Source organism: Toxotes jaculatrix, chromosome 12 (assembly GCF_017976425.1).
Source record: "Toxotes jaculatrix isolate fToxJac2 chromosome 12, fToxJac2.pri, whole genome shotgun sequence".
Classification (NCBI taxonomy): Eukaryota; Metazoa; Chordata; class Actinopteri; family Toxotidae; genus Toxotes; species Toxotes jaculatrix.
Genome location: NC_054405.1, coordinates 5,988,702 through 6,015,140, shown reverse-complemented (window position 1 = coordinate 6,015,140; position 26,439 = coordinate 5,988,702). Strand labels below are relative to the sequence as shown.

The following is a 26,439-nucleotide window of genomic DNA, read 5'->3' as shown; positions in this document are numbered from 1 at the left end:
GCCTTATTACTCCAAAAAAGACACAGAAAAGTACTTAGAGTTTTGGAGTTTTGTGTTGTTGTTGACCACAGAAGCTCAGTGTGATGTTGTTTATTTTAGCAGTGGCATAAATTAGACTGAGGTCACACAGGACACGTCTCTGACCAGAGGCTTTTTAAATCTAATCCACATTACACTGTCTGATTTTAGCACACAGCACACACCTGTGTCAGCTGAGTCTCCAGGTCCTTTACTCCAAAGTATTAATACATCAGTGAATTCAAAGTGAAAGTAAAAGTAGAGGTTCTATCTGCAAAATGTTTTTTCAGTGTGTTAAATATGTTACCAACAATAATCAATGATAATGTTAAATGTGGAAGCAATAATTTTGTTGTAGCTAGTTGAGGTGGAACCAGCAATTTAACCTGCAAAAGCATCCTTGGCCTCACAAAGCCATTTCAGCCTGTTACCCAGGCCTACAGGGCCTATTTTGTTATGAATAAGAATATTTCAGCCCTTTTTTTCATATAAATGGTTTAAGGAAGTTCTGGAAATGAACGTCTGTATCTTGAAACAAGAACAAATAAAGTAGCTTGCGGCACTAGAATTATAAAAAGGTTCATTTTTGAAAATTCAACAGGCTGAAATATTCCTACAGCACGGATTCTTTTGTACTGATCACAAGAAGAAAAACATCAAGGACTCAGTTAAAGACTAAAATGTCTCACTGCAGGGGGATTTTTTTTCATGTTTTAGAAGCTGATTAAATGTCTTATGTCTATGCAATATAATGTAAAGTGCCTCAAAACTATACTTTCTTTGGTAGTTTCTTTAAACCAGCAAGACACTGTCCAGCCCTCATGAACAAAAGCTTCTGTAATATGATGGAAGTAAAACAACAAATCAACACGTAGAGATTTACAACACTGAGTTGAATTCACCACAGCCAGGAAATTCAAAGTGGCACCACAGTCTCAGTTATTCAATCAATATTTATTGCTGAAAATGAAATAACTCGATATGTATATTAGTTACAGTCCCTGCAGGGAACTGGCTGACGTTCTGCAACAACAGCTAAGTCAGTCAGTTTCTGTGCACAAAGCAGATGCCAATAAAAAAAAAAACCCATCAGGAAGCAGTTTATTAATCACGTACAGCCCTACTGCTCACTGGATGAATAAATGTAGTCACTGCTTGCAGGATGCCTTAAGCAAGGGCTCTGAAGCTGAGCATGATTAAAACGACCCGTTTTATGGTTACAGATTTTTATTCAGCCTCAATTTTGGCTTTTGAATTTCTTTTTTGCTTTTTTTTTTTTTTTTTTTTTTAAACAAACTTTAGTCAATGGTGGTGGGAGAGAGCAGCTGATGAGACGGGATCACAGCCCTACCGTGTAAATACCAACACACAAAGACAGCCCTCACTGTATCTGCAGAGTCCTGAACAGTAAGTAAGTGTTTTTAATTCTCAGGTAGTCTAATAATGCAAACACCCAGTTAACAGATATGTGCATAGGCTTCTTGATTATAGACATTGCTGATGGTGCAGGAACAGGGCATCGCTCAGAGCCAATCAGACAGCCCGCTACAGTCCTTCAGTTCTCTGGTCTGATGGCGGATGAAGCCTGGGGACCAAAAGGTCGAGGAACGAGTGTAGACCTGCCGTCCGCGACGACATCCTCAGAATATCTGTAAGGCAATCTGCTGATTCTGTCTGTCACTGCGCTGCATCAGTTCTCTGAGCAGATGGACTCACTGAAGAAACAGCAGTCAACATGATGTACAGAAATGTGTTCAACGAAAAATACAATCATTAGCTGGATTAAAAAAAAAAACAAACTCTCAAACATGTTCAAACTTTCTGTTGTTCAGGTGTTCAAAGCTACATCTTAAAAAACAAAACAAAACAACAACAATAAAACATTACATGAAAGAGCGAGGATTTCATTCAGATGAAATGCGGGATTGAAATGAGCATAGAACGAGTTTCATTAGTGCGTAATGAGACAAATATGGCCGAGTGTAACATCACAGTTCCTGGATAAAGGTTCATTCTGTTCCCTTTTGACACATTAACAGTCCTGCTGATAATAGTAGTGTACAGGAGGAATCTGGGAAGACACAGGAGAAAGTTGCATATCATTTAAAAACACTGCAGAGAGGAGTAAACATATAATGCTCACGTATAGCTAAAGTTTCATGTTCGCCACAGTGTCACTGTTTCTTTTTAGAGGGGTGTTGCTTCTTTTATTTAACAGCTGGTGGTGCATGATAACACGACCTCTGTACAAGCCAATCACAACTCACTTGCAATAACTGGTTTTGATATCTTTGTTAAACATAAGGCTTCCATTTCTCTGGACAGCTTTTATACGCACATTATATATATAGCTGTTTATTTGGAATAAAATTACAAGTATTTTAAGTGTATTGAAAAAAAAAAAAAACATGATGGATCGTTGATTTAAATACCATAGTTCATAGTCTTAGTGTCAAAAAGTAGTCATATTACTATCTCTCACTTGCACTAGTCGTGCAGTGACCAGATCATCTCCCTTTGTGAATGTTGTTAACACGAATCAGAACTACAGAAGAGTCTCTGTCACAAGAGTAGCTCCTGTCATTGCACTTTAAATAAAGGTACTAAGACTGTGCAAATCATACAAATACCACTCTGCTCTTCATCTTTGGTCCTGTTGGTCCACCGTACGAAACTGTACGGTTTACAAGCAGGGAGAGTTTTGCCCTTTACCCTCAGTGAGGTAAAGAGCGACGGCCTACACCAGTCCCTTCTGTCTGTAACGAGGCCATAAAAGCACTTAAAGATTTCAAAATGTTGCATAAAACCAAATAAAAGAAACATGCAAAGTAATATCCTCTGGAATGCCATCAGTCCAGGACAGGATACCTTCATCCACACATGCACACACTTGCTTTTGGTGGAATGTCTCCTTTTTAGAAGAAGTACTTAAGCAGGACATGGCAATAAAAGAGGATATTTTTCCATCTGCACAGCTCTCCCATTCACAATGCACGAGCCCCAGTATGCAGGTTGGGCATTAGGGGGAGTAGGTTAGCCAGGAAGTTTGCCAGTGCAAGTTTGAGGTGGTGATGGTAGTTGTTGTGGGAGGGACTGAGGTGAGAAGAAGGTGGGGGTCACACGTGTGGCTCCCCCATGGAGGTAGAGCCGTTGGCTTTGCTCTTATTCTTACTCTTGCGGTTGAGCATACGGCTAAGCGTGGCGGTTCGGCTGGCCCGCTCCACTGCGGCTGGAGACTCCAGGTAAACCAGGTCATTGTGGGACTGGCTCATCCCCGGGTCCTTGCGCTGGTGACGCCGCCGGAAGAAGAGCTTGGCACTCTTCTGCAGGAAGCTGCCTGTAGCAGAGAATCAGAGGACAGGAAACATTCTTTAAGATACAGCGAGACAAGGATTAGGTCAAGATGACATCAAACTAATGATTAAAAAAAAAAAACCTTCAGTCATATCCAGTATTTCTTTGAAGTGGCAGCAATTTGAAGACAGCTGAAGCAGCAGTGGCACAGAGCTTGTGTTAGCTGGAAATTTTGATTGCAGGTGAAAAAAATTTGGCATGGACAGAAGAAGAAATATACTATTTATTCCTCCCTAGTCTCTCCTCTGTAAAAGAGCTCGGTCAAGCTTTGGATGCTTACACTCTGACTTGTAAACTTGTGTTTAATCACCAGCTAACACATACTGAACTGTACCAACAGAGAGCAGCCACATGGTCCAACATGGCTGCAAGCACCATTCCTTCCTTTCAACACATACAGAGTTTCAGGGATTTCTTCAGCATCTGTGGATTAGTTTAGGTTGATAATAATACACCAATACTATGGAAAAAAAACTAATTAATTACAGTGAAGAAAGAGACATCAGTAAAATCCTCACATAAGAAAATCCTTCACCAAAAAGGCTGAACAATATACTGTAAGTCCAATAACTTTATTGGTTCTGTAATATGAGAAGAGTCAGATCTTCATTATGACATTATCATGTCATTTTCCAAATGAAAATGTCAAAATATCCACCGTACTTTTTCCTATATTGTGCAGCCTCACAGCAATTCTAAAATACAGCATCTAAATGATCTAATAACTGATTTTACATTAACTACAACATGAATCTGACACTGCTGAAGAGGAGTGTTTTCTACTCTACTGCTAGCAGAAACTACATGTACTAGAGAACCAAGGATACTGTAACTTACTCATCTGGACATAATGTGTGCTTAGCACTGCTTTCCTCTAAGATGGCAGTGATGAGAGTTCAAAGAGGAAAGGTTGTGACAGTAGGAGGGAAAGAGAGAAGAGAACACAAAAACAGACGGCATCACTGAGGAGCAACAGACGGCCATAAAAACAGCCACACAGAGAAAACTGACTGAGCTCTGTCTGTAGGGCAATATGTTGTTTGACAATTTAAAGTAAGATTTACTTAGAATTAAACACCTTTAAAAAGCAGCAATGCCACAATCCTCAGTTCCACATGGCTTGGGGCTTAGGCCAGTGACTCCCCTTTATGACCTCTTACCTCTGCTCTTCTTGCAGTTCACCTCAGACACACACATGGATAGCGAGGCATGGTTCAGTTCCTCTCCTGTCTGGCTCTCCCAGTCCTCAGGAGGCCGGCCCAGTCCACTGGGGCCTTCCTGGGGCTCCGACATCTCTGGAGGGCTGCTGGTCCCTGATGCAATCGCCGTGGTCACATCCTGAGTGGAGCTGCCCTCTGACATCGAGGCATCCATCGCCGCAGCGTAGCCCGCCATCAGAGCTAGCTCATCATCCTGAGACAAAGGCGTCTGGAAGCATATTCACATTTTCATTCATTTTCATTTCTAGTCAAGTCCTCTGGTTTAACATTTAGCATTTCTTCATGTAAACACTAACAGCATCATAAATGACCAACTATTTGCACTGGCATCTCTGAGGTCCTCTCTTTTAATGTACGTTGAGAAGAGTTCCTTAGATCGGTTTCATGAGCTCAGCCTTACTTTGGCGATGCCAGAGATGATGATGGTACTCTTCTTCACTGGGGACTTGAGCTTCTGCTTGGCAGACTGGTGGAGCTGTCTGATGGCGGCCTCGGCCACCGGGTCTGTGCCATTGAGCATCAGCAGCTCGGTGTCAGAGGAGGACAGGGCCTTGCTGACTGTGGGCCCCAGCATAGACGTCTGCTCTGAAACACGCCGCTCAGACAGCTTGGGCTTGATGACAACAGCTTTCTGGGCAGGATCTGAGGGAGCACACAGTCATCTCAACCCACTGCTTCATGAGTATAATGGAAGTTCAGACTATAATTTGTTAAGATTTAACAATTTGCATAACACACGTTGCAAAAATGATGTTAATTTTAGCTGTGGTCCTCTGGTAACTCTGGCTTTTTTCATAACAGTTGACTTGTCGTACTGGGAAAAGCGCAGCTCTCACTAAAAACATTAACATTAGCTCTGTTCTATTTAATTGTCCCAGTGAGCCATCACAGTGTGACTGTGAGTCAGCATAAATAAAAACCAGAACTCCAACACCTGTGCAGCTAAATAGGATTCAACCATAGTTTATGTTGTTGTTGTCCTACTGGCATAAGGCATATAGGCTATACCATTGTTTTGGTACAGGAACTCCACGTCCATGGAAATCTGAAATCACTCACAATCTCATTTGCACTATTTGGATTGTAAACTGCTAAAACTGTTCTTACATCAACAGTATTAGAATAAAAAAAAGAAATAAATGTGACTCCATGTCTCTTTTATAAATCAATAATGGGACAAATGTCTTCTCTGAAAAAGACTCTGCCATGTAGTGTCACGGTGCTGAGGTGCCGTACCTATGCTGAGTCCGAGTGGGAGCGGTCGACCTGGCTTGCTCTTCACTGCGGTGATGGTGGTGACCACTGTGCCACAGGGCATGACTGTACGGTCCATCTCCACCCTCTTGCTGGAGGCTGGGGTCGGAGGGTGCCAGGACCTCACCTCGCTGGGCTCCAGGTAGGTAAACTGAGAAATACAGCTCCCCACAGTTAATATTCTAACATAAAGTAAAGGAAAACCTCAGATATACGAAAATAAAATCAAAATGTGTGATAATATCCCAGTGTTGACTGGGACGATGGTCTTACGTCAGTAGTGAGTGATCCAGTCACCGTGTCTTTGGTCATGAGTGCAAATGTTTGCTGTCCTTTGGGCTGCTTCTTTACAAGATCAAAAGGCACTGACACCTGACCGAGCAGGGAGCCTGACAAAGAGAAAACACCTGATGGAGTCTGGGAGCACCAAAGCATGCGACTGTCACAGCTCATGAAATAAATAAGCCTCTGTCATCAAAAGTCAGGCAGTCGTTTCCTGAGCTATTCCTTACTTTCTTGAGGTTGTCCATCATTCGTCAACTGAATATTGAGCTCTTTTGATCGTCCATTCAATTCACTGGTGAGACGGAGGAATAAAAAGTTTAGGAAAGAAAAGAAAACACATGCACCGACTGCAGAACTAAACACAAACACAGTAAAACTTACAAGATAAACGGCTGGTCCCAGGCAGGACTGGTTGTGTTCTTCAAGACAGAGGTGTTGAACTTCTGTGGAGGATCATCTAACTGCAGCACACACAGAGGATCCATGCTGCCTGCAAACACAGCCGAAAACATCTCAGCTTGTATCACAGGGGGAAAAAAAAAAGCCACAGTGTGTGGTGCAAGAGCTAAGTGCAAGAGCTAAGTGTAAATTAATTCCAAAATCTGTTGAAGCCGATCAAATAAAAGCTGCTGTTGCAAGATTAAATTTTGTAATGGTGACTGCTACTGCTTTACTTTAATGGACAGAGGAGATTTCAGTCTACATTATATGCATGATGAATTATGCATACATCAGAGGAGACTCATAAAGTAATGGGTGAGAGCTCTTCCTCAGCATAAAAGGGTGCATAAAGGCAAATGAAGCCCATTTAAAAGTGAATTTTATTAGCCTTCAATACTATGAAAGCACTGTCTCCTAATGAATACGACATCAGCAAGAAGCTTATAGACAGCGTATAAAAACAGGAAGTGTCCCAAGTGAAACTAAGCATAGCTGTCCTTCACTGAAAAGGAAGGAAAACAGAGGGTGAACTGTCAAATGCAGTGTCATGTCTCTGCTGCGCCGCGTTCAGCGACAGGCAGAATACTTAAGAAGATGCCCTGACAACAATGACTCACAGTTAGAGAGTGACTCATCACAGGAAAGAGCAAAACAAAGTTGTTGAGCGTGTTGTTATGGTCCAAGACTTCATCATTAGACAATGGATTTAATAACTTGTTACCAGCTCAAAACATCTTGTCCTCTGGTTTCATGGCTGACAACACCCTGGTGCTTTGTTTTCACTCTGACTTGATAAAAACAGGTGAAGCTGGAATTTGTTTTAACGGCTCCACTGCTATTAAACTGATTTACTAAATGCGGCTTCTTTAGTTAAACCCTTTCTTTAATTCCTGGATTGACAATGTAATTAAAGAAGTAGCTCAGTGTCTCAGGAAAATGCTTATTAGCTGGGATCAATACCAAACCAACCTCAGGTACATACAGATGGATGTGGAGTTTAAATGGCTGGTGCAAAGATAACCCATGCAGCTCATTATTATTATTTTTAATCAGCCCTTCCTTTTCAGTCAGTTAACACTGACCTTACTGATACTGTCACAGTTGTTGGCACACTTTTACTTTCTACTTGCAGACACAGATTTCTGTACAGTGTATTCTGACTTCAGTGTGATGCAGTAAGCTTTTGACAGAAGAAAATCTATTTACAGATCAAATCTTTTAAACACAGCTACAGCTGTTTGAACAGAACACGATTCATTCTAAATGATGAAGGAGACAAACATCCAACCTGCAGCATCTTCCTCCTGATTGAGTGTCACCCGGATGTTTTTCACTAGCAGCTTCCAGTCGTGGGCTCGGGGGGGTTTGGGAGGTGATACCACTTTGTTCTGGGCGTCCTACGGGAGAAACCATAGCGAGTGAATAACTTGATCGATGTTGATCTACTGACTGCAACACTACGGCAGCAATGTAAACACAGTGCTGTAGCACACACATCACAGAGGTGATTCAAAGGCCTTTTGCACAGCAGGGCTGAACCTATGGAAATCCAACCAAATCATAAGTAAAAATCAAACACTTCCTGGCTACAGAATCTCAAATAGACAAGTTACCAGTTTTTCTCAATTTTTGAGGAAGCATGGCTCTGGTGACCGGTAATACACACTAGCCTGAGGTTGTAATCCCCTAACTTTCCTGTTCCTCTCTTTAATTGTCACTATGTAAATAAAGGCAAAAATCCCCCTAAAACAACTTAAAAGATGTGTTACATGTTATGCTGAATTCTAACTACAGTTTGTGAACGTGTGATGCACAAACACAGGACATCATGTGACAGCTGTACAAAGTGCACATCAGTAAAAATGTTTGTGTAAATGCATGCCAGCATAATAAACTACAGTGAGTTTACTCTTTAGGCTTTTCGGCAGGGCTTTAGTCAGGCATATGGTCACCATGATTAATGTGTAAGTAATCCTTGAGAAGAATCACAACTGCAGTTCAACTCAAATCAAACTGTTGCGTTGTGAGAAAGTACTGATTAAAGTCTGGTTTGTCAAACTGCAGCATAAAGCAAACAATGACCTGGAATAACAGACCTGCACACACACACACACACACACACACACACACACACACACACACACACACCTGCATGGTGCTCTTGTGTGGCAGCTGTTAAGATGTCATGCATCAGACACAACTCCTCCACTCACCTTGACCTCTGAGGCCTGAGCAGGCCTGTAGCTCAGCAACACAGAGGGGCGCGTCACGCATAACAGCTGCCTCAGCTGCTCCTTTATGGCTGCTACATTGGAAGAGTTGGCACTGTTCTGATAGACAGAGACGATGACAGAAGATAAATTACACATATCAAAAACATACTGATTGTGTTAAACAGGAAAACACAATAACCAGCTGACTCTGACTGTTAAACTTCCTTTTTACTTCACTGGTGTGGTGACTGACTGTTCACATCTTATGATCTACTTTCAAAATGGTCTAAAAACATCTGACTGGTTTTAATAAGACTGGACCCTTCACCAGCAACAGAGGTGATTTGGACTATTACTAGATCAAGGTTTCGATAAACCCCAATGACTCCTGTTGATATTTATTAAACTCTCCAGCTGATTTACACAACTTAACAAACATCAACAGAAATGTATTGCTATGAAGAAAGGTTAGCACCGACCCACATTCAGTTTATTATAACACAAATTCTACAGTCAGTTTCGTTTTGTTTTGGTAAAATAAAGCTTTCCTCCCTAGGCCTCTGTTTTAGCGTGTCACAACTTACACAAGCAGCAAGCTCATCTCATTATCTGCAGCATTAAAATTACCTGGGTGAAAGTGGGCGTCACCTGCAGCTCCCCTGCCTCCAGGTGAGACACTCCCCAGCTCACCTTGACCTCATCTTCAGCTTCTTGCATCTGTAGATCAAGCTGAGGGACACAGAGAAGAGAACATCGTGAATGCTCATCAGATTCACGTACAGTAAATCTATAGTAATACTGACTAATATGAAGATGAAATCAAATTGATTCTCCAGACTTCAAGCAATATACCAAACATAGTGAATTTCAGAATATGTTTTCAATGAAAAAATAAAACATAAGAGGTGCTGATCGGGGAAATAAATCAGAGGCTTATTTTATTTCTGTCTATTCCAAACTGCAGTCTGTGGGTGGGACCCTGATTTACAGTAGGATTCATGTGTACGGTCTGATGTGAGAAAATCTGTAAACAATGTTTTTTTGGAGTTCTCAGGTGGTTAAGATCCTGGACACCATGAACTACATTACTTTGTTTTATGAAACGATTGTCAACACCATACGCTCTACAACACATTATGTCAACCTGACAAACAGAGAGAGGGTTTCTCATGGAAGGTCAGCAAGGCATAGATCAACACCTAGGTCATCTGAGAGAACAGGAAAGAAGGAAAAGACAGAAGAGGAAGAGAGAGAGAAAACAGACTGGGCCGTCCTGTCCCAGCATGCCTGGATTCCAGTGTAAGACAGAAAGGCCGCCTATGTGATGCCAAACAAAGACCTCATCAGATAGTAGTAAGAATGCTTAGATGGATCTGGAAGAAATATAGCAGAGGCTGGATTGATAGGACCTGGATCAGCTTATATATTAGATATTATTTTAGAATGATAATAAAAAAAACCTCCATCCACATAAACAGAAGAAGATAGGTTGTTTATGAACAACAGGAGGTTACTGCCTTCATTGCATATGTGGCAAGGTAGCATTTGCGTTTCAAAGATGAATACCCCATTAGCATGACACATGTCACGAGTGTGTCCCTCATCACATGTGACAGACCATGTGGTGCAGCAGCGTGGACAAAAGGACAAAGTGCACTCAGGAGCACACCATAGCCTACTGGGTGTATTATTGTGTGTGTCCGGGGCTTCTGTACCACATATCCCTGCACTCCTAACATGATGAGCCAGGACCATTCTAGCTTGGATCTCTGTCAAAAGCTAACAAATGTTCCAGTGGGTGGAAGGAGATATTTGAAAAGGCTTTCTGACTTTTCCAGACTGAGCTGAAACAGTGAGAGTGAAAAGAGGACAAGAGGCTTCCTTTATGTTCCTGCAACAACAACTGACCCACAACCAAAACAAAAACACCCGACTCTAATCCTGACTTAAGCTTCATGGCCTCTCACTCTGCTCGTATTTATGGCACAATGAGCTCAAGAAGGGTGACAAGCACCTTATTGGTGTAAAAATAGTGTTAATACAATTGGGTTAGCTTAGCTATAGCTGCTTGTATGCATACATAGGTGAAGATTTAACACTGAACAGGATGAAGGCTTAGCACAGCCTAATGGACTCTACCTGTTACACATCCCAACATATCACCTTTGTCTCTGCTTTATTTCAAAACTACATCAAAGTCTAAAGAGGGAGGAGTGTCAGAGGAGACACTGGAGTATTTCACAGAAGAGATGAGCGCAGTCAGATCTGAGCATGATAAACGAAATAAATGACTGTAATTTCCAGGTAAGAACAAGTGGTCATTAGTGTCATAACTTCAGAGTGTCATCATCCCGTAAAGGCCCATGACAAATGTGAATGTAGACAAAGTGGACTAGCCTTACAGGAAATGGGCCTGACGCTGATTTTAATGAGGTCTTCAGGGCGTTTGCCAAGCACAGAAAGATACCCCAACCATTTAATCTAACGCTGCTGCCAGCAGAGAGCGCCAACGCTGGGCAGCACATCATGTTTAATAAAATCTCCCATTAAACTAAACCACAGTGACTGCCAAAGGATGTAACTCTGTTCTTCTGACGCCTCAGTGTTACAGAGGTGTTTCACAAAAGAACAAATGAGCATTGTTTTCTTTCATAAAAACTCACTACTTTAATAATCACCCCAGGACCAACTACAGAGCACTTACCTGCAGCTCCAGTGGAGCTATACACACGGTGTATTTACAGGGATCTGCTGTAGCCATGGCTGTCAGTGTTGCACAGAGAGAGAACTGAAGCTTCTCCCCAACCACACTGCAGCAAGCGGCCTGTTGGGAAGACAAAGTGAGACATTAGTGTAATGTAAATCTACTGAGGACACAAGCAGCATTTGCATGCAACTCGCCCGTAGTTAGACCATCGCGTGTGTGCATCCTTACACAAGACACACAAGACACATGGAACAGATCCAAAAACAACATATTTGCCTTAGGAGTTCTCAACTGAGTGAGAGCATTTGCACTAACTTCCAAAGGTATTATCTACAGATTCAGTGATGTGTGAGCACAACACCTTCACTGCAGTGAAACACAACTTGAACACAGTCAACTACAACACAATGGTAAAGTGTTCCCTTACTTGAAACACATTTATTCAGTGCAATCACTCTGATTTCAGGGTAGAGTGAATGTGTTCGTCCAGTGTGTTATTAAATCACTGTGAGGAGAAACTGAAACACAAACATAGGTGCTGATGCATTCCTGTCTGCCTGCTCCTCCTTAGTGCTGAGCTTGACAGATACATAAGCTTCTTAGAGTGTGCGCGTGCACACACACACACACAGAGCATGAGAGCATGTGAGTAAAAATAAGCCTCTGTTCATTAAACTCTGCACATCCAACAACAGAACACCTGGTATTTTGGTCCATATCATGATGATCACAAAGAAAGAGCTGAGTTTGCACTGGGAGCTCAGCAAAGCCCACCAGGCCAGTAACACAGCCAGCAATTTGTCCTGATCTGACCTCTCTAAAAAATAAAAGCCTGCTGGGGGCAGTTTGCTTTACACACACTCAGCAGCAGGTTGGGCACATAATCGCGCAAGCGTTTATGTAGCTTGCTTTTTTACAAGTACAAGCAATCACTCAGAGTGTCTTTTGAGTTCTGTAATGAGCGTGTGGACACCAGAAGAAGAAAACCTAAGTAGATTAATTTGCCAAATCTGAATTAGTGGGGGAAATGTCTATATCAAAGTTGTAGAGTAGATGAGTTAGTGCGTGTTTAATGCAGGCTATTATTCATCACTAGCTATACAGTAGCTCCCTCTAGAATGAATTAGGGAAGGGGGATTGATTTGAGTGACAACCTTTGTCAATAAACTAGATAAACAAGCAACTTAGAATTCTATAAAGTGTCTGCTGCTGTAATCCAAATGAATGCTGAGCCTGCCATGGAAAACAAACCATTATTTTTCCAGAGGATGTTGGAGGAGGAGGAGAACACCACAACACACACAGTCAATAAGGGCACTGATCACTGATCCAGATATTTCTCGGAAAAATATATTTATCAATCACTAGAAGGAGTCAACACAAAACAGCCATACACATACTGTATAAAGGCATTTTGCTGTGAAGCAAAATCCCTTCAACTTCTTTCATAACAAACTGACTTTATGACTTTGTGTACCTGGTTCCTGGCAGACTTTTGAAAACTGGACACGCGGCTGACCATGAGCTCTGATGCCTCAAGATCATCCTCTTCAAATGTCAACAGAACGGCACCCTGATGAGGAAGAAGACAGGAATATTAAAAGCACAGCAAACGCCTATTACCCAACTCACAGAATAGGAAAATTAAACTGTTGCCAATAAATGAGCTGTAATGTGGGCTGTACTGTATCACACTGGAAACACCACTGAATATGTTCTAACTTGATTATTCAGAGGAATAGAAAAAAAAATGCACATGGTCCTGGGGTGATTCAGGAAAATGCAAATTTTACAGAGCTGAGTTGGCACTGAACCGAAGGCAGTGTGGAAATGTTGATGACAACCATCAGAGTGTATCTTATGTCAGAGGATGAAGTGACTGGGTCTACCTGTATGAGAGCATAGATGGGGTGATTTTTCCCAGTACAAGTGAAAAAAAAATCACTAGAGAAAATCTAGTGTCACTTCCTATGACAAGCCCCACTGTGTTTATTGAAGTCACCTGCCACAGAGAGAAGTTGTGGCTCGGGGGGTCATGAGACTTACCCCACGCTTCCTTGATTCGTCGTTCAAAGCCCTGCACCAAGCTCCTCTCCACTGACTCTTCCAGCTTCTCAGTGCCAGCGCCCATTCCAGCAGAGCGGCAGCTTCCTCCTTCGCCGCATTGTCCTCTGCTGTTCTCTGCTTATTACCTACACCCCTTTGCTGGAAATACTGTATGAAATACAGTATCAGAGTAACCAGGGATGCGATAAACAGTGTGACCATGCATAGCCACTGCGGATCCTCCAAACCAAAATATGAACTGGCACTTTCCAAGTCGGACATCCTTTGCGAATGAAAATGATGACCACAGCTTTAACACACCTCCTCTGAGAAATTTCCTGGCAACCTCATAGTATTTATTTAGTCAGGGAACGGCGAAATCAGTGAAGGCAATCTCCCGTCAGTGGTAACAGCACAGATCTCAACCCCCAAAACAAATTATGTTCTTTGCTATCCATGTTGCAGTGCTCCATAGCAGCTTTTAGACACCGCACAGAGGTCCAAAACAACACAAGCTGGGTGTAGAGACCTAGACCATTGTCAGAGAGCTAAAGTTAGTCTCTGGGTTCAAACAAATCTGCAGAGTGGCTCCTCTCATTGAATATGGTTGTTAGCTTAGTTAGCTAATCTTCGCCACGGTTCGTTTAACTGGCTGTTCTTCATTAGCAATGGAGCCGCTAAAGTCTCCCACAAAAGACTTATTCCCAAATGTCAGCGGTTAAGTCTCATCGGAAGATAAGCAGGTATTGAATAAGAGTCCCGGTAAAACATCCTGAAAGCGAAGTGAGCAGTCGCGGCCGCTGAAGTCGGTCTGACTGGACTAAGTTGCCAATTGGAAACGGATATGTGGCACAAACTGTAACTCCCAGAATGCACAGCGACAAATGCCAGAGTTTGTTGTTGCTGTTGGGTGGTCCGATGAACCGAGACGTCTTTAGCATCTTATGGTTACATTTGGCCTTTCGGTGATTTGTTTTAATCAATGAATGAGGTTTCGTATTATATTAGATTAACTGAGTGGTTCGTAAGATGCAAAGTTAAGGGAAAAAAACGAACCAGTGAGAGTATTTTTAACTACGCGACTTGCCGTAGATTGTCTGCCATTATTGACATCATTACAACATCCTCCTGTCCTGTTTGTAGCAAACACTTCGCTAGCTGGGTACTGCTACTATGTTCCTGTGCGCAGTGCCCACAAACTACGTCTGGGGGTAGGGTTTCCATGATAAAAAACCTATTTTGTATTTTAAAATAGAGTTATACGTTGTAGAGAATAGACCGCGCCCATTCGTAGAGGTAAACAAAGTGGTATTGAGACAGTAGCCATCATCATCCTACTCGTGTCGTCGCCTGTAAATGGAAATAACTATCGTTTCACAATGAACTGCCGCTCGGAAGTTCTTGAGGTAACAGTGGAGGCGAGACAGGTGGAAGAAGCTATGCTGTCTTTGCTGCACACCATTTTACTGCACCGCAGCACCGGGAAATTTCACTACAAAAAGGAGGGCACCTACTCCATCGGTACAGTGGGCACACTCGACATCGACTGCGACTTCATAGATTTCACCTTTGTCAGGGTGTCCTCAGAGGAGCTGGACAGGGTGATCAGGAAAGCGGTGTCTGAATTCAAGGTAACTGGTCATTTTCACACGCGGTTGTTAGCTGTAATGCGAGGGCAGGCCTGTAATTTGACGGTTGTGTCATATGTTTTGGTTCCAGGATGCTTTGAACAATTCTGGCAGCGATGGCATGGGACAAATCTCTCTGGAGTTCTACCAGAAGAAGAAGTCTCGTTGGCCTTTTTCTGACGAGTGTATTCCCTGGGAGGTGTGGAGCATCAAGGTCAACGTGGTCAACCTTGCCAATGAGCAGGAGAGACAGATCTGCAGGGAGAAAGTCGGTGAGAAGCTGGGTGAGAAGGTGATCAACGTTGTTGAGGTCATAAATCGCCACGAATACTTACCAAAGATGCCCACCCAGTCTGAAGTGGACAATGTTTTTGACACCAGTCTCAAAGATGTCCAGCCATACCTTTACAAAATCACATACCAGATCACTGACTCTCTGGGCACCTCTGTAAGCACCACCATGAGAAGGCTGATTAAAGACACCCTGGCCCTGTGAGGAAGTTCCAACACAGAGAGAAGAAAAATATGGATGATTGTTTTTTTTATCCAACTATATCTGAAGTCTTGCCTGACATTTCTTTTTAAGCTAAAAAATATGGTTTGTCAGCTGTACTCCTGCTGTAATGAAGCAGTGTCAGTGTAATCACTTTTCTGACATCTCTGCTGTGGCTCTGATATTGCTTGTATCTCAAGATTCTTGATTATGTAATGTCTGTTTCAAAGATATTTTGGTTTTGCAAACTTTTTCTTTCCAAATTGTCTTTACCTTCCACCATCTAGAAATGCAACTTCAACACATTAGTGACTATGTACCAGTTAAATTCTTTAAAAATGTGTGTTGATAGTGTCAAATCTGTAAATTATTGTAAATTTTTTGACAATAAATGTTGTTCATTGTAACTGATGTAATTACAATCAACCTCTTTCCCTCTTTACCTCTTTCAAACGAGAGACTTGACTGTATAAGATAAAATCTGTTTTTTTTTTTGTGTGTGTGCGCAAAAGAAATGGATGAGTTTGGAAACAGATTTCCTCATCTATGTGAAAACTTCCTCTCTGCGCACAATTTCATGGAGAGTGTGACCTTACACATGGGGAGGACAGGATTTCCAGTTTGCCATTTTTCCAAATTAAAGCAAGCACTTCCTAAGTTCACTCCCGAGTTTCCAGCCAGAAATTGTCACAGTGGCCCACAGCTTGAAAAACATCCCATGGTTGGCTCTGGGTTGTCTGCCAACAGGATGACACGTGTGTGTTTTCACATTCTAAGTTTCACATTAAATTAATAAACACACTTCGATTTGCCTCACAAGTCACATTGATGAAACTCACAACTGGGTTTTAGTTATCTGGCCTTTACTATGATTGTATAATGGTTTTATGTGCAAAACTAATAAATATTATATTTAATTGAAAAAAAAATCTCTTATAGTAGGTGAGGGATTAGATTTACAGAATTTAGAACATATTTCAGAAATGTTCTTTCACCCTAAATGAAGACCCTGGGCGGTGTGTATCAGTAAATTCAAGGCCCTGAATTTACTGGGAATATGGACAAAACAGTTGTGTCAGGATAAAGGGAAAATTCAGAGCCTCAGTGTGTAATACTAAATGTTGATCCAATTTAGAGCCACACAAGTTAGTGGATTAATCAGTTATTCCATTGACATAAAATTAATCAGCAGCTACTTTGAAATTTAAATTATTGTTTTAGTAATTTTAAATCAAAACTGCCAAACATTCACTGGCTTAGTTTATCAGAAAACAATTGAAATGTGACAAAGTTTAAAGGAAATAAAGTTTAGGGGTACCAGAGAAGATCACCTGTTGAGTTGCTGCACATCTTGCAAACATGGTTAAATGTTGTTTGATAAAGATTGACATTAGCTGTGGGGCTACTCAGACCCAAGGTACAGTTAACACTTAAAATAATTTAAATACCATAAATGATTGTATTTGTATTCTCCATTGTTACTCTTTATTACAGAAATGAAGCACAAAAACTGTAGAAAAACCTAAACACAAAACAACTGCAAGTCTCCAAAAGCAACAATAATACAACCGATGCTGATACAAATATTCATTATTGCAGTGAGAGCACAGGAATACTAAAAAGATAGAACTCTTGTTTACTAACAAAATCGGTACAAAATCGAGGATACAAACACTTCCATATACACAATTCTAATCATTTCTGTGAAACTTTGAAAAAGTTTTTTCTCACAAGAAATTAAGAGCACTATTATCAATACATCATTTCTCCAAAGAATTTAACATCACGATGCAGCTTGCGTTGCTCATTTAGAGGAAAAAAGAAAATAAAAGAATTCCCAAAGTTTGTGTGAAGCAATCTCTGACTTTAACATCTCCCAAATAATAGCGATCGTAATAATTTATGATAAACTTCTAATCGATCAAGCCAAAGCAGAAGTATATACTTGTACAAGAATACAACTGTGAAACAACTGGAATACAATCAAAACACAATCTTTAATAATAAATCTGTAGGAAGCAGGAACATTCTCTCACCCATTCGAAGAATAATAGATTTGCTTTCTCATTGCTCCCCCCCCCCCCCCCCCCCCCCCTGTTGACTTCACCACCTCAAAATGCCTGAGTCATAAGTCGTCTGAAACTCTATTGTGCTTTTATGTAAAATAATATTGACAAAATATTTTTAAAGTTGCATAAGGCCATCAAAGCACTGTAAAGCTTGGTTAATTACCACATGTGTTTAATTGCACAAATCTATCAGTGTATGAGTATTTACATAACACTGGTGCTGCACTGGGGTGGTGGACTTTAGTGAATCAGGAATTGTGAGTCTAATATATATATCTAACTTTCATATTTATTATTTGAGTTTAACCATAAGTTTCATTACTGCAGTGTGCTTTAAATAAAAATCTTCTGATAATTTGCTTGCTGTAGATACAGTATTTCAGATTGATTTCGAGCAGCTGATGAGATGAGCCAAATACTTGAATGATGTTATGTAGTATTTAGGATACTATCAAACCAAGCCCATTATCTTCACTGGCAACTTCCCCCATTTTTACTAGTAAGCTGATCTGAGCACCTTTTACAAATTATTTTTTTTAAGCAACACGTGTAAACATTATATTCATTGACCTGTGAAAAAACACAACTTTCTCAGATCTTATCACTGATGATTGCACTATCTCATTCACTTGTACACTTCTAAAAATTATTTGCCAGGCTAATAATTAGGAGGACACTGTAAACTATAAGTACTGAATGAAGAGCGTAAGAAATGAATCAAGGCTGCATACTGAGATGCAATGCCTAAAACAACAGGTGTCTGAGGTGTTTGATGTACAGTGTGTTAGAACTTTACTTATCATACTAATATAAGAGGACAAATGTCAAAGGAATGCTAAGTATGAGGAAACAAAACAGATACTATTGGGCCTAGTTATCATTTTTCTTTCTGCAGCCTAAAACCCCAGTTATGGAAACTAAAGGATCCAAGCAAACCTTTTGGACTCGGTCGCCCTGTAACAGAACCAAACTGTTAAACAAAGTGCATATTGAATACATTATTGAGGCCACCAATATTATCTTAAGGGACGTCACTCACATCAAGAGATAGATCTGATACAAAAGCAAAAGCACTAATCTTTAAGTCATCTGCAGCCTTCAAAAGTTTAAAGCACTTTTTCCACACTCTGAGAAAACAATGTATGTAGCTGTACCTTTTTTCGCTGAGGGGTGCAACTCTGTACCCTGTTTTCTCAAAACATCTAGATAGATAAATACAAGTAGACAACTTAAAGAGGTCTAAAATAGATCGATGATTATAGATCAATTTGAAAGGAAAATAAACCATTTATAATCATTTCATCTCACAGAGGAATCTAGCACTTGATTGCACATTCACGTTTACACCTCTAATGAACATTGGCCACTTCAATATATGACATTGGAGGCAAGCGAATAAGCTATACATTCAAAGTCTTCCTTTTGTAGGCTGAGGTGTGTCTATTCTAATATTAAGTATTGTCTCTGAAGAGAAATGCACTGCTATAATTTGCCTGATGCTTACACGTGGCTGTGACTCTGCTCATGGCTCCAGAGACTAAAGGCTGTCTTGAAGGTCCTGTGACAGAGTTTACACATGTACTGCCTCTTAAACGTCAGCGCAGAGAGAGACGGTGCATGGTAAAAGAGTGTGTCCGATTCCTGAGCACCACCTGGGTTCTCCATGCTGTTTGACCTTGACAGAGGGCTGTGGCTGCTGGGTTGCCGTTCTAGCTCGGGCCTCTTCATCTTGCTCACTGATGAGCTGCAGGGCTCTGGGCTACTGGACTCCTCAGTCATGGTTGCAGCAACTGGGGCCGTCTGGGTGGATTTGAGAACGGTGGCCTGTGGGGAGCGACGTTCAGGGTTTTGAGGAGTCATGGGAGGGGAGGGAGACAGAGGTGACGGGTGTCTGTCGATCTCTTTGGCTCCAGGTTCGTTAGCGGTTGACATGTGGGACTGGAAGTGGCTCCAAAGGCGGAAGTTGGTCCTGAAGGCTTTGTTGCAGATGTGACAGATGAACGGTTTGATGTGGCACAGCAGCTCCTGGTGTCGTTCCAGGTCTTTGCGAGAGCTGAAAAGATTTCCACATTTCTCGCATGGCCACACACCGGGTTCCTCAGACCCAGTTTTGGCGGTCTCTGTGTTTTCCATCTCACTCACAGCCTCCTCTAAAGGCTCTTCCTTCACTACGAGCTTGCCGTGGTGACCCATGCTCAGGTCCTCAGGCACATAGGATGAGGAGTCCTCTGAATCGTACATGGGTGGACCTGAGGAGTCACTGTAGCTGATGTTCTCTCTTGAGCTCCCGGTGGGTAGAGGCTCATTACTGTAATGCTCCTCTCTAAGCATTTCAGACGCTTCTTTATCGTTCTCTTGTTGCCTCAGGTGAATCTGGTCTTTAACAGTCATCATGTTGTGGTTGTGGACCTCCACCTGGTGGCGCCATATGCTGAAGGAGGATTTGAAGGTCCGCATACACTCCAGGCATGTCAGTTTCTTGTACTTACAGTGTGCCTCGTGGTCCCTCTTGACGGTTGGGCTTGAGAATCTGAGGCCACAGTAGGGGCAAACAGTCGCATGTCGACAGCCCCTCTCGTGATCGCCCTGCTCAAAGGGTGACGACAGCTTCATGTTACAGAGTCTACAGGAGTAAACACCAGTGTCGGTGTTCTTCTGTTGAATGATCTCATCCTGTTCCTGGTAGAGGATGCTCTCACTTGCTGTGTCCTGGTCAGCTTTTTCTGCAGGATGTGTCCTTAAATGTTGTCTGTACTGAGACTGGAACACAAATACTTTCCCACAATAAGGACATATGAAGCTGGGCCTCGATCTCTTCTTGGTAAGCACAGGAGACTGTAAGCCCTGCTTGTTCCTCTTTAGCTTCCATAGCAAAGCTTTCTTTATTTCTCTCTCTCGCACAATATCTATTAACTTCTTTTGAAATTTTTCATCCAGTACAGAGGAGCTGGAGGATGAGGCCGGGTTTTGTACTACACCATGCTGAGTCTGGCAGTGTGTCCACACTTTGAAGTTGGTATGGAAGCGCTTGTGGCAGATGTCGCAAGCATACGGCTTTTCGGGGTTGTGATACATATTTACATGACGATGTAGCCCAGCACTGGACCTGAAAACTTTTAAACAGTTCCAGCATTTGAAAATCCTGTTCTGAGACAGCTCCCCGCTGTTCTCATTAGAGTCACCGCAGGCACCCTGAGGTGCTGTTTCTGACATGTTCTCATCTAGTGAGAGGGTATGTTCTTTAAATAATTTGCTCTTCTTGAATGGATACCTTCTGTTGTCTGGCCTGTCCTTTCTTTTCCCCAGAGGACTGAAGTCCAGCCTGGAACCTTGGTCATAATTTGTTTGCAAGTCTTTAAGACTGACAGGCAAAGTATCTCCCACTGTGATTCGAATGATGTCCATGGGGTCAGCGAGTGGACTGCTCGGCTCAGCTTTCACACTGACCTCGCTTTCTACCTGAGTTTCTTCATCATGCCCGCTGGGGTACTTTGGCCTGAGGACCAGAGGAGATGATTTTTTGGAATTTCCATTTTGAGCAGACGTTTCTGGTCCAGGTGTTTTTGATGCCATTTTAACAACTGACTGTTCCCGATTTTGCAGCTCCTTCAGCTCCAGTGTGGGTGAGAAGACTGGAACGGGGCTGTCCATGGATAGCGACCTTCGGAGTAGGCTTTTTATGAGCGGCCCGCTCCTGTCAATGGCCTGGCTTGGCTCACTGGCCTGACCCTGAAAGGGCACTTTGGTGTGATAGTGCTGCTCCTGGTCCTCACTCTCCTCTTTAGTGTCCTGGTCTGTGCCAGACTGCAGCCTGACGTGCTGCATCTCAGCATCGCTGAAGGACACTGATGATGTCAGCTGAGGCCTGACAGATGTGATGTGTGATGAATTCCCTTTTAATATGGAGGTGTATGGATAGATGGATTTCCTCTCAGCAGCTTCTCTTTGTTCGGATGATTTCCTGCTGATGGATTCAGAGTTCCTGGCTGATTCGTGTGAGTTGTGTTCCGAAGGTGGCTGTGCTGACTCTCGAGTAGAGTGGGGAGATGACAGTCTCTCTGATGTTTTTCTCGGATAATTTGAGCGAGTGGAATGGGTCGCGTCATTTCGGACCCGACACACAATGACGCTCCTTGTCTGGACATCATTCTCATCCTCCTCTGAGAAGGAAAGCCTTTTTCTAGACACACAGTAGGACACATGAGGCCGTGCTGACACGATGTTGGTGAGGAAAGGGATTCCAAGGCTGTAGCCGAGCTCTTGAATGGCTGCCAGGCTGCCTTTGTCCACAAAGAGTGAGGAGGAGTAAAGGTAATTCAGAACTATCTCAAAGGCATCAGGCTCACAGAAGTCCAGGTTCACAACTTTCAGTGACTCTGTGTCCATCCGTGTGAAGAGGGACTGGAAATACTCACTGCTGGCAGCCAGAACACTCTTATGAGCCTGGTACCTCTGGTCCCCCACAACCAGGACCACATCACACATCTGACCCCGCAGGCGCTGCTCATTGAGAACCGCTAACACTGAGAGGGCATGGGAGGGGTTACTGTAATGCACTAGGCTCTCCATGGCTGAAAGACAAAGAAAGAGGATCATATTTTAATGCAGGAATGTAAATACAAAGACAATCATTAAATGTGCACAAAATTGGTCTGTCATATGTTTTCACAGAGATGGGCATAAACAGGCACATTTACGCACACATTAACAGCTGACTGTAGCTCAGAAACAAGACCTATTGCTCTATTATGAATGTATGTTTGTGTATATGGTTCTTGTGAATTCTCATGCCATAACACTGACTGTTTCACAGTTTCACCCCTGTGAATAACCATGAAATCATACACTATCAGTCGGAAATTCCAGTCCCACTTTAAGTCCAGTGAATAACCAAAAATTGTACAAAAGTAAGTGATAAACTGCCCAAGGTAAAAATAAATGTTAAGTGGAGAAACAGGTTAACTTACATCTTTCCTGCAGCAATGGAAGTAAATAAAGCCTTAAAAGTTAATGCAAACCATTCACACAGGTGAACCAACGTTTGTTGATGAATTACAAACTCTCTGTGTGTACAAAGGCAGTGTTGGAACAAACTGTGTTACTACACCCTCTGATGCTTTATTAGGACAACGCTGCACTGCAGGAAGTAGTTCTCTATGTTTCTATCAGAATGGAGAGAAAAAGACAAGCAACACAGGAGAGCTGGTTGGTCATAGATTCATCCTATAGCAAGAATAATAGCAGGATGTGGGAGGCAGAAAGTTTCAACCAGTAGTGTACCAGTATGTGATGTAGCTTTTTATGACTCATTTTTCCAAACAAACATGTCTTGTTAAGTCCACGATTTATTAAGCTTAACATCAAATAAATATCAGCATCTAGAACAAAATCAGTATACCACTGTGGTCTCTAAAGAACCAAGAAACATCCACCACATGTTGGTGAATCATGTTCCACACAACCTGATTCTGCTGCAAGTTTAGAACTCTTTAATATAAAGGTTCAAAGGTTCTTTATTGTCAATTCACTATATGTAAAGGACATACAGGCATACTTTGCCTGTATGTCCTGCACAGTAAAGTTAACAGATCACTCTTCTAATATTGTGGGATATTGTCAATTTACAAAACGTCATTTTTGTAAATTTTTCATGTATTAAGAAGAGAAGACATTTATGATTACTTCAGTTTATACATCACTTGTCATCTAAGCATCTTGCTTAGCAAGTGTATATTAAGTTTGTGGTGTATGTTGGGAAAAAAAAACATTTACTGTGTGCTACACCTGTAACATTTAGGTGATTAATCAATTCATCATTCAACAGAAAAATAATCAGCAACTATTCTGATAATCAATGAATCATTTGAAGACTGAACCGTTTTATTTACCACAACATGGTGCACACAAACACAGAAGGACATATACAGCAAGATTATGGGCATTACATCATGTTAGTGGTCAGAAGGTATGAAAAATGTAGCTCTGTCAAGTCACCCTCAGTTACACAGGCTAATGCAGGAACTGTACAAAGTTTGCATTTAAAGTAAAGGCTTTTCACCACAGAACCTCTGTGTAATCTCCCCTTAAACCTTTACTTCCTGTCACCGCTCGTTTCCCTCCTTGCCCAAAATGAAGACCACCTCACTAATTTTGTAAAAAAAAAAAGAAGATTAATGCTCACGAGTTGCCATGTCTTCTAACTTAACTGATTAGTGAGATAAGATGTGGAAAAATCTGGCTTGATCACTGCCTCGCCTTCCCATTTTTCCAGACGAAAAACAACTTTCACAGATTGCCCTTTTGTATAGCTGTAAAATAAGTATTCCGGATATTAGTGTTACACTGCAACAGGCACCAAGTTGCCAGTTTATGAGGTACACCTGACTAAAACTAATATAGTCTAATGCAACAGCCATGCATTAAATCCAGCCTTGATGAAGATCATAATGTTCAGTTCAGACACTGAATTATTGAGTTATCAATTTTGAATCTCTTGGTCATTTTGGAGGCTGTAGTCTGTAGCACTGTTACAACCTTCATGAGGCTAATGAAATAAATTGAATTAGCTTTAACTAAATATACCCAGTAAACTGGCAACTGAATTTGTTTATAATATCCAGCAATAAAACACCAGTTTATCCTTGTGTTTTGTTTTTTTTTTGCATTGTTCTTGTATATAGCACAAGTCAGTCACTGCCTTGCACATAGCAATTGATGAGCCTCCAAGGATGGTTAAAAACAGGTATTGCAGAGCATTACATCAGAGACCTGTACTAGGTGCACTGGAATTGCTGTGTCTAAATTCAAGAACAAGTAAACTACATCCTCACCTGCTACAACTGCTCTGCTTCGCAATTCTATTTTCTCACAAATAACGCACGTTTCTCCTTAAGGCGTTTATTTTGAAAATTGCGACCGGAAGCCATGTTACTTCTGTTGATTGTATTGACGCTTTCTATAATTGGTTCATAGGCAGAAGCTTCATTCATTCAGCAAAAACTAACAAGCAGCTAAAGGCCTGTTCACCACAACTCGTCGTCCACGTTCAGAGAGCAGCAGCGAATATTCACCCGCGCCAGTTTTCTATGAGGAAGTCGAGTGAGGCTTTGAGCATGAGCTCATCCGTGAGACGTGGCTCACTTTCTCATGACAGATAACTTCTCCAGCGGAAACGCAGGTTTCAGTTTGGACAGCAGTCTCTTTTTTTTGTGCGGCTTAGCGGCCAAAGAACCGTTCCGGTTTAACGTTACACCGGCGCTGACAAATCAAAGAGGGGGGGGAAAGTTGAGCGCGTGTCAATGGACTCCACCGCGGTAATCCCGGAATGAAAACACAGTCGGTGCGGGCGGACAGAGACGCTGCTGGAGAGAGAGAGACAGAGAGAGAGAGAGAGAAAGAGTGTGTGTGTGTGGAGGGAGAAGGGGGAGTGAAATATACCCGCTACCCCCGGTGGAAGTGGTGATATATATTTTTTGCTTTCTTTTTTGTTTTTGTTTATTTTATTCAAAACGCTTCGCGCCGGCCTCACGCGGCGCAGCTGATTGCTGCAAAACAGGTTGTAGCTGGTCAGGTTTTACAGCAGCACAATCCCCCTTTCGAGTTACGTCAGGGAGGAAAAGGAAAAAGCTTCTCCTTAACAGCACTCCACCAACTATGTTTCGCCCTCCCTGCTCATTTTGTTCAACATTAAGTTTGGTAGTCTGTCTACACTTACCCCGCACGTCGTGAATAGGCTCTTTCCTCCACACAGCCGGGACTTTATTCAGTGTTGTGTAGATTTTTGAGCGCTGGTCGTGATTCCATCCATCTTGAATTTGACGTCATCCCACACCAGGGATGAGGTCATCGCAAAGAACGCTCGTCACGTGCACTGTGCTGTGATAGGCTGGTCCGGGAGCAGCAGGCGGGGCAAACGGAAGACTTGACACTGAGGCTAATTTAAAGGGATAGGTCATATTTTTCATTTCAGCTGTCAGTGTTCTCTGTTTTTTTTATGACGGCCATGGGAAGCTAACTGTTATACTTATGTAAAGTTATTCCCAATACTGTAATTCAATGTATACTTGAGCATTGTTCTGTAATTATTTCTGAGAACAGTTTAAATTAAGAATAGTATTTTTGTAACTATATTTTGCTTGTCACGTTATGAATAATGTTTTCACTTTAATAAATAAAAAATACACACAGGTATAGATAGATAGATTTTATGTATCCTACAACTACAGAAGAGATGAAGTGCACAGATATAATACACATGTAACTACACGCCCCCTAACCCCAATGAAACTAATTAGGTCTGTGACTGAATGGAAGTCACCATAGCATGGCAGTAGATTTGTGTCATTACTGGCATCCAGTGGGGAATTGTTGCTATGTTTATTTGGCCTCTTCCTGGAAATCCTTGTCAGCTATAGTACCTGGCAACAGTCTCATAACCCTCTCAGGTGTGACACGGGTGGTGTAAAGACTGAATGCACCACTTCTGATGATCTTTATTACAGGATGATTATCTTTATTATTGAGATGACATTCTTGTTTTTCTTTGTGGTGTAACTATTTAATGTGTAGTGACCTTAGCTGACTTGTGCCTGTAGCCCTGCAGCTCCCTGCATCCACATGCTCCAGCGCTTCAGCATGTACCCAGTCATTATCCCTTAATGACAGAAGGAAGTTTAATCAGGCACACCTTTTCACACCTCATTACTGTGAAA

General features: G+C 42.0%; 3 protein-coding genes across 3 annotated transcripts; 1 reads left to right on the top strand and 2 right to left on the bottom strand.

Annotated features, from left to right (window-relative positions):
• Positions 1-966: 966 nt before the first annotated feature.
• Positions 967-14,363, bottom strand: LOC121191056 (C2 domain-containing protein 2). The gene is made up of 13 exons (XM_041052114.1): positions 13,539-14,363; positions 12,970-13,065; positions 11,490-11,609; positions 9,413-9,514; positions 8,786-8,902; positions 7,861-7,969; positions 6,513-6,621; positions 6,359-6,423; positions 6,120-6,235; positions 5,829-5,997; positions 4,993-5,234; positions 4,533-4,800; positions 967-3,355 (listed from the first exon to the last, which is right to left on the bottom strand). The coding sequence occupies exons 1-13, from the start codon at positions 13,818-13,820 to the stop codon at positions 3,135-3,137; spliced, it is 2,016 nt and encodes a 671-aa protein (XP_040908048.1). The 5' UTR covers positions 13,821-14,363; the 3' UTR covers positions 967-3,134.
• Positions 14,364-14,441: 78 nt separating this feature from the next.
• On the top strand, positions 14,442-16,510 carry atg101 (autophagy related 101). Its single transcript, XM_041050799.1, has 2 exons — positions 14,442-15,169; positions 15,258-16,510. The coding sequence occupies exons 1-2, from the start codon at positions 14,918-14,920 to the stop codon at positions 15,660-15,662; spliced, it is 657 nt and encodes a 218-aa protein (XP_040906733.1). The 5' UTR covers positions 14,442-14,917; the 3' UTR covers positions 15,663-16,510.
• A 1,705-nt stretch (positions 16,511-18,215) lies between these two features.
• Positions 18,216-25,546, bottom strand: zbtb21 (zinc finger and BTB domain containing 21). The gene is made up of 2 exons (XM_041052109.1): positions 25,443-25,546; positions 18,216-22,299 (listed from the first exon to the last, which is right to left on the bottom strand). Exon 2 carries the CDS (start codon positions 22,295-22,297, stop codon positions 19,229-19,231), a length of 3,069 nt encoding a protein of 1,022 aa, XP_040908043.1. The 5' UTR covers positions 22,298-22,299; positions 25,443-25,546; the 3' UTR covers positions 18,216-19,228.
• Positions 25,547-26,439: the final 893 nt, after the last annotated feature.

What these genes read in the sequence shown, in the direction of transcription:
- atg101 (XM_041050799.1), top strand. Translation starts at nt 14,918, where the DNA reads ATGAACTGCCGCTCGGAAGTTCTTGAGGTAACAGTGGAGGCGAGACAG. An exon ending in AAGCGGTGTCTGAATTCAAG is followed by an intron (nt 15,170 to 15,257) that starts GTAACTGGTCAT and finishes TTTTGGTTCCAG; the next exon opens with GATGCTTTGAACAATTCTGG.
- LOC121191056 (XM_041052114.1), bottom strand. Translation starts at nt 13,820, where the DNA reads ATGTCCGACTTGGAAAGTGCCAGTTCATATTTTGGTTTGGAGGATCCG. An exon ending in AAAAGTCTGCCAGGAACCAG is followed by an intron (nt 11,610 to 12,969) that starts GTACACAAAGTC and finishes TCTTCCCAACAG; the next exon opens with GCCGCTTGCTGCAGTGTGGT. An exon ending in TGATGGACAACCTCAAGAAA is followed by an intron (nt 6,236 to 6,358) that starts GTAAGGAATAGC and finishes TCTCTTTGTCAG; the next exon opens with GCTCCCTGCTCGGTCAGGTG.
- zbtb21 (XM_041052109.1), bottom strand. Translation starts at nt 22,297, where the DNA reads ATGGAGAGCCTAGTGCATTACAGTAACCCCTCCCATGCCCTCTCAGTG.